This window comes from Stegastes partitus, unplaced genomic scaffold (genome assembly GCF_000690725.1).
Source record: "Stegastes partitus isolate 25-593 unplaced genomic scaffold, Stegastes_partitus-1.0.2 Scaffold188, whole genome shotgun sequence".
NCBI classification, from domain to species: Eukaryota; Metazoa; Chordata; class Actinopteri; family Pomacentridae; genus Stegastes; species Stegastes partitus.
The window spans coordinates 134,422-141,838 of record NW_007577919.1 but is presented as its reverse complement, the minus strand read 5'-3'; the positions used below and the strand labels follow the sequence as shown (position 1 = coordinate 141,838).

General features: G+C 39.2%; 1 protein-coding gene across 1 annotated transcript in view; it reads left to right on the top strand.

Annotated features, from left to right (window-relative positions):
• Nucleotides 1-7,417, top strand: part of LOC103356173 (polypeptide N-acetylgalactosaminyltransferase 18-like) — a 160,251-nt gene that overhangs the window by 98,243 nt on the left and 54,591 nt on the right. Inside the window, exon 3 of the mRNA XM_008280244.1 lies at nucleotides 258-424. Within this exon, the coding sequence (XP_008278466.1) occupies nucleotides 258-424 (167 nt within the window). The remainder of the gene's footprint in view (nucleotides 1-257; nucleotides 425-7,417) is intronic.

Below are 7,417 nucleotides of genomic sequence, written 5' to 3'. Positions count from 1 at the left end.
AAAATATATATTTTTTGTAGAAACAAGTTGATTAACTTGAAAACTTCTTAAATATAGCAATTAAGCACAAAAGACAAGAAAACCTTTCAAAATAATAGAATCTTTTGTGAACGATTGACTTAAAAACATCATTTATTTGTAATTAAACAAGTGTGAATTAATCATATGTTGTCTGAACTCAAACTGCTGATCAGACGACGCGTGACGACGTCATGAATCCAAACTTTTCTTTTCTTTTCTTTTCTTTTTCCCTCCAGGTGCAGGAACATGTCGTACTCGTCCGACCTGCCTCAGCTCAGCGTCGTCTTCATCTTCGTCAACGAGGCGCTGTCGGTGCTGCTGCGCTCCGTCCACACGGCCATCCAGAGGACGCCGGCCCACCTGCTCAAGGAGATCATCCTGGTGGACGACCACAGCAGCAGCCGTGAGCACCGCTTCCTGTTTACGTTTCCAGGGAGACGCAAAACTCCCAAAACATTACATTTAAAGAAACCACCGTAATTACGCCGTTTATCAGAGCGAGAAACTGTAAATTTTTTGGGGATTTTCAGCGAATTGAAACAAGCGCTCTTTTGCACTTTTAATAGAGTTTTTATTTTATTGTTATTTTATTATTTATATCACCTTTTAACTTTTCTGTTTATTTTCTTAGACTGTGACCATATTTATGGAGCAGTGAGAGTGCCAAATGACCAAAAAAAATCTATAAAAGAATAAAAAAAAATAAAAGCGGAAATAAAAAGAAGAATAAATAAAAATGATAACTTAATAATGTGGCAGTATAAAGCAATATTAATCAAAAATGAATCCATAAAAGAAAAGGGGAATAACAGTAGAAATATAAAGACAAATAAAAAAAAAGAAAATTATTATTTATTTATTCATTTGTATTTATTTTTGTTATTTTTTGTTTATTTTCTAATTTTTTGCATTTTTTTAGTATTTGTTTTAAATGCATAACTAAGAATATTATTATTATTAGTAGTAGTAGTAGTAGTAGCAATAATAATAATAATAATAATAAAATAATGCAATAAATAAATAAAAAATAATTAAATAAATAAATAAATAATAAAATGTATTTTATTTATTTGTCTTTATATTTCCATGTTTATTATTATTATTATTATTGTTATTATTATTATTATTATTTTTATTTAGCGAGACAAAAATGAACAAAAAAATTGTCGTATTTGTGTCATTTTGGAATCAAAAACAGATCCAGTGTTCAGACTGTGACACCTGGATGGATGTAAAACAGATTTTGTTTAAATTTTTGTAATTTTGTAATTTATTTTTATCTCGCTTGTGTCGTTTGTCGCATTTTTTTGTCTTTTCATTTCTCGTGTGTCTCATTTTTAAGATACTTTTTGTCATTTTTAATCAAAGTTTTCTTGTTTTTTATCGTTCGCCTTATTTCCGTTGTTTCGTTTTGTGCTTTTTTCATCGTTTTCTGTCTTGTTTTTGCCTTTTTGTGTCTCATTTCATGGTACTTTCTAAAAGTTTTGTCTCCTTTCTGTTGTTTTGAGTCTTGTTTGTGTCATTTTGGTACAAGAAACAGATTTAGTCTCCTGGTTACGACATCTGGTTGGATGTAGAACTGATCTGGGTCCAGTTTTTATCAGAACAGTGTGAAATTTCACCACTTTATGGGCCTTTAACTGAAAATATGCAAACGCACCAGTACGCTGGATGTTATTTTACACAAAAGTCTGTCAAAATTGATCCAAAATGACTTCATGATTGTAGAAAATTACTCAGAAATGACTCACAATGGCACAAAAGTTGACCAAAGTTGTAAAAAATGATCCATAGTTACTCAAATCTGTGTGTAAAATAATAATAATAATTCATAAAATTCATCCAAAATGGCCTGGAATCACTCAGACATAGTCCAAGATGCCACAAAAGTGAACCACATGTGCTCAAAATGTGTCCAAAATGACAAAAACCTCCAACTCAAATGTGTTTTTCATCCTAAAATGTCGTGCGTCTGTCCGCTAGATGAGGAAACACAATCTGTCCTGAACACAAAACAGATTTTTGATGGTTGTTTAAAGCGTTTTCTTAAAGTTGAATCACTGAATCCATCTGAGTGTATCAGAAACTCCAAATCTTTGCTCCATATGTTGACAAAAGGAGCTCATTTCTCGTAATCGCTCAGAAAGCTTTTCTATTTTTGATCCTTCTTATATAACTCCTGTGTGTGTGTGTGTGTGTGTGTGTATGTGTGTGTGTGTGTTGGCTGAAAGCAGCGATTAGCTGCAACCTAAAAATACAGAAGCAGTTTGTTTAGTCAAGAGATAAATAAATGGCGACCTACTAACAGTCTTGACAGGAGCTTTGATGCCGTCGCGATCGAACTCCACAAAACATTTCTCCTTGTGTAGAACATAGACGACCAGACTTCACCTTTGGTTCTGGAAGTTGTTTCACCTTCATCCAAGAGGCTTCCTCACCTCTACCTGCCTGGTGGGGCGTCCCGGGGTTTTATTCTTCACCCCCAAAATGCACTCAAGATGCCTGGAAACTGCCTGTGGAGGGAAAAAATCTGTTATGCATCCGAAGGCATCCAACATTTTTTCTTTTATTCCGAGGAACTGGGCAGTTTTGTTAAACTGGAGGTTTTAATGGTTGTTAAACTGGCCTGGGAGCAGTAACTCAAGATGTTAACGGGGATGAAGCTGTCTGAGGATGTATGAGTCGAGGACGGATGGTTGAGAAACTGTGTAGACAATTTGATGTGCTAATGATGCTGAATCTGCCTCTGATGGAAGACTCAATGTTAATGGAGGTAAACTGCTCGTAGAGGGAAGAATTAAGATGTGAATGGAGGTGAAACTGTCTAGGGATGGCTGGATTAAGGTCTTGATGGTGACAAAACTGCCTGGTGGAGTATTAAAGGTGTTAATGGTGGTAAAACTGCCCAGTGAAGGATGATTCAAGGTCTTGGTGGTGGTTAAACTGTCTAGGCATGGATGATTTAAGCTCTTTATGGGGTTAAAACTGCCTGAAGTTGGATTATTTGAGGTGTTAGTGGTGGTAAACTGGTCTAGAGAGGATTTTCTCAATGTGTTAATGATGATAAAACTGCCTGGTGATAGATGACTCAAGTTCTGTATGGCGATGAAACTGTCGTGGGAGAGATGACCTATGGTTCGAATATGGGCAAAACCACTATGGGATGAATTATTCTGGGTGGTCATGGTGGTGAAACTACCCGGTGAGGGATGATTCAAGGTCTTGGTGGTAGTAAAACTGTCCAGGGATGGATTATTCAAGGTCTTGATGTTGGCAAAACTGTCTGGTGAGGAATAATGTAAGGTTTGGGTGCTGCTAAAACTGCTTGGGGTGGAGTATTTAAGGTGCTAATGGTGCTATAATGGCCTAGGGAGGATTTTCTCAACGTCTTAATGGTGGTGAAAGTGCCCTGTATGACGGTGAAACTGTCTGGGGAGGGATGACTTACGGCTTTAATATTGGCAAAACCACGAGGGGATGATTTATTCCAGGTAGTAAAGGTGGTGAAACTGCCTGGTGAGGGATGAATTGAGGTGTTAATGGTAGTTAAATGGCCTAAGGAGGAATGGCTCGTGGTGAAACTGCCTGGTGAGGAATGACATCAGATGTTAGTTTTTGGGATATTTGAAATCTACAATAAACAGTCGTTGGTGTACATGTTGAAAATATTCAAAAATGATTAGTTGTATTTCTATTCTCGTGATCCCAGTTTTTTACTACATAGAAAACACGGAGGTATCGTGAGTTCTTCCGGGAGTGAACGTGTTCGTCACATTCATCTTTAGTGGCCTCGTGCTAAACAGGGAAGCTGCTGTTCAGACGTTCGGCCGCATCAGCGTAGAAACATTTCACAGTGTCGTCATTTTTCATATGTAGAAGTAATCTCACGTCTGGCACAACAAGGTGCTCCTCAGATTCTCCCGGTTCCAGTTTTAGACGAGTCCGTCTGTCTTCCAGGTCAGCAGCAAGCTGTGGCTCATTAAAGGCAAACAGAGAGTCGGGAAATCCGCTCTGATGGCAGTAATGAATAGAAAGGGAAGGCAGCGGTTGTAGCCCCGGAGGCAGGATTACAGAGACATCACAGCGAGGAAATGAAGACGTTGCACTGTGGAAACATCGGTGTGTCTCTGACAGTTTCTGTGCATGTGTTCTGTCCGCCGGAAATCACTCAGGAAGATAAACTCACAACCAAATCATAGAATATTCGTCCATGTTTGTATTTCTGTGCTCTGTTTGTATGTTCAGTACCTGACAGATCAGGTGTTTTTATTATAAATGAACCTTTTCGCCATCTGTTTACCTGTAGTACGCAAAGTATTCACATAATTTAATACAGAATACTGATGCCACACTGTAGAAATTAGTTATTTAACCCTATGTACCCCAAATCTGCCTAAATTTAGTGAGTTTGAACAAATCACCCAAAATAACATGATTTATCGGCTAAAAACCGGTAAAACAGAAGGAATCTGTTTGTGAAACTGCCTGACGAGGGATTGTGTGTCGGTTTCATGTTACTTCCTGTTTTATTTTGATAATACCTTTCCTCATGTGTGGTTTTTCTTCTGGCCTTTGTTCCTCTTTTCCCTCCTGCGTGATGAACCCGATTACTTTCTCCTGCTTCTCTTCAGTCAGTTCAGAGTGTTTAAACAGTCTCAGCTTGTGTTTTCTTTTTTCTTTTTTTTTTTTTGCTCCTTTGATTTTTGTGGATTTTTGGATTTACTTTCTTTATCTTTTGATGTATTTCCACCTGGATTACCAGCCGCCTTTAGAACATCCCAGGAAGTTCCTTTGTTGGAGTTTGTTCCTGTCCACAACCTGCCACGAAAAATCGAGATATTCCATCAAAATCACTTAAACGTGTACAAAAATAAATAGTTTGCGTGCACTGAGCAAATTCTGTAATAAAAACTGAAAACTCTCTGAAGCCAGGAGCCAATAAAGAGAACTGCTGCCTGGAGTTCAGAGGGTTAAGTCCTGCTGAGTCTCTGGAGGATCTTCCTACAGTGTAAGAAAACCCAGGAGACTTCATTAGGGTGCCGGTTTGATCTGGGATATTACAGATTTACAGATAAAGAGCTCTGTGGTGTTTGAAAGATGTGGGATTTCACCAGGAATGAAAAGTCCAACAACAAAACACGTTCTGGGGCTCCGAGGATCGGATATCTGGGGGTTGACCCAGTTTACCCAGAGAGTACGTTCCAGGTTCTACTTTTGGGTTTACTTTGCGCTGCTTTGGTTTTTTTATGTCATATGCATGAAAAAGAAAGTTTCTTTAGGAAATGTCGTACAGCTAAACTTCACACATCAAAGTAATCAGAAAGATTAATCCAAAATGAAAATGAATTAGCTCAACCGCCAACACCTAAAACTGTCAAATCTGCTTCAACAACAATGCACAATGTGATGTTAACATTTTGTGGAATTCTTTCTGTTTTTAAGATTTCACAGATCAGAAACCACAACAAAAACCCAAACCAGGACCAAAGCATAAAGAAATACGAAAATAATTCTCACATTTCCACATCAAACTGTAGCTCAGCTGCTAATAAGTTTGTCTGGTGTAAATGTTCACGAGGTCTGGCAGAGTTCGTCTTTATTGTTGAGCCTTATTCCATCCTTCATTCTAGTCTAAACTCAGCACTGCACCCTCAGCAGTTTAACTCAGCCGACCTCCTCCTGTGCTGCCGTGTAGCATCTGGATTCTGTAAGTTCAGCATGTTTGTCCTCTCGGTTTGGGTTTACGTCGGTTTAGCTGAGGTGTCGGAGTGGTTTAGGGTTGCAACAGACGGATGATACGTTCATGAGCATCCACGCCGACGTCAGATGTGTTTAGCCAACGGGCAGCATCGTGAAAACTTGTGTTCCAACAAAGGAACTCTCCTGAATCAGCGAATTTAAATGTATGTTTTTAACAGAAGTAGACATAAAGTGTTGGATTCCTTCTGTGTAAAACTGTTTTATTGTCTGTTAGATGATCTTCTGTAGGTACAACAATCCTTTCATTGTCTAGAACTGGTTCTGACCAACCACCATCACACATGCTGGTATGAGCCTCGACAGTTTATGATCAGAAACCAGAACCACATCCAGGGTACCAATGATTGTTTCCATGACTCCATGTCATAGACATTAAACTGCTGCAGTCTGACTGCTACCACTATGAAACATCCCATAATACTGATGCTACCAGCTGGTTGCAGAGGAAATGAACAGAAACCAGATTTAGTGTTTAGACCAGGGGTGGGCAATCCTGGTCCTGGAGGGCCACAGTCCTGCATGTTTTAGATGTTTCTCTCTTCCAACACACCTGATTCAAAAGATCAGCTCATCATCAGCTCTGCAGGAGCCTGATAACCATCCTGATCATTTGAATGAGGTGTGTTGGAAACATCTAAAACATGCAGGACTGTGGCCCTCGAGGACCAGGATTGGAGACCCCTGGTTTAGACTGTGATACCTGGATGGATGTAGAACTGACTTTTCTTTCAGTTTTATTTTTTCTAATGAGGGTTTGAGCACTAGGACCCTATTGGAACTGCTGTATTATTGTTATTCTACAGCCGAAACAAGCGCACTTTTGAGAGCCTAAACATGCACGAAAACTCACCAAAATCCCCACACACATAAGGACTGGTGAAAGATTTGATATTTTAAGGGACTTGGACATGTGAATGCCAAAATGGCTCCACAGCGCCACCTTGAAAATTTCAACGGAGTCCCGTTGGAAGCACGTTTGACGTAGACCTACGATATTTGGTAGGAACATGGAGCAGGTCAGGACGAACAAAAAAGTCAACCAGCTCCAAGCTCTAAAATGCAACACGGCTCAACTGCGCCCCCTACAATATTTCAACAGCGTCCCATTCGGGGCTACGTTCAACTGACGGCTACAAAATTCGGTACACATGTGGAGCAGGTCGGGACGTACAAAAAAGTCCATCAGCGTGCTTCTGTAAACTCAACAGAAAGTCCTCCATTTTGAACAAACGGTGAGCATCGCAGGTCATTTTTGGCCATTTTCAAAATCTATCTCCTCCTCGTGGGCACGTCGTACACGCCTGAAATCTGCCCAGCACAAACTACAGGACGTGGTGATTAAATGCTATTAAAACTCTCGGCAAAAGTCTGACGGCATGGAAATGGCGGCCCCTGGAATATTGGTCGAAACCCTATAAAACAGGACGTGTTGTGTAACTGGCCAACATCTGACTGTTAGATTAGACAATTTTTTACTACCTTTATATCAGCAACACATGTAATTATTTGCTGTTAATTGAAAGAAAGATTTTGGATGTTAAGGATTGAAAAATGACAAATAAAGTTTAAAACTGTTGTTTTCCAGATTTTGTGTTTTGTTTGTAGTTTATTGACTGAGATGGTTGGTCTGAGATTC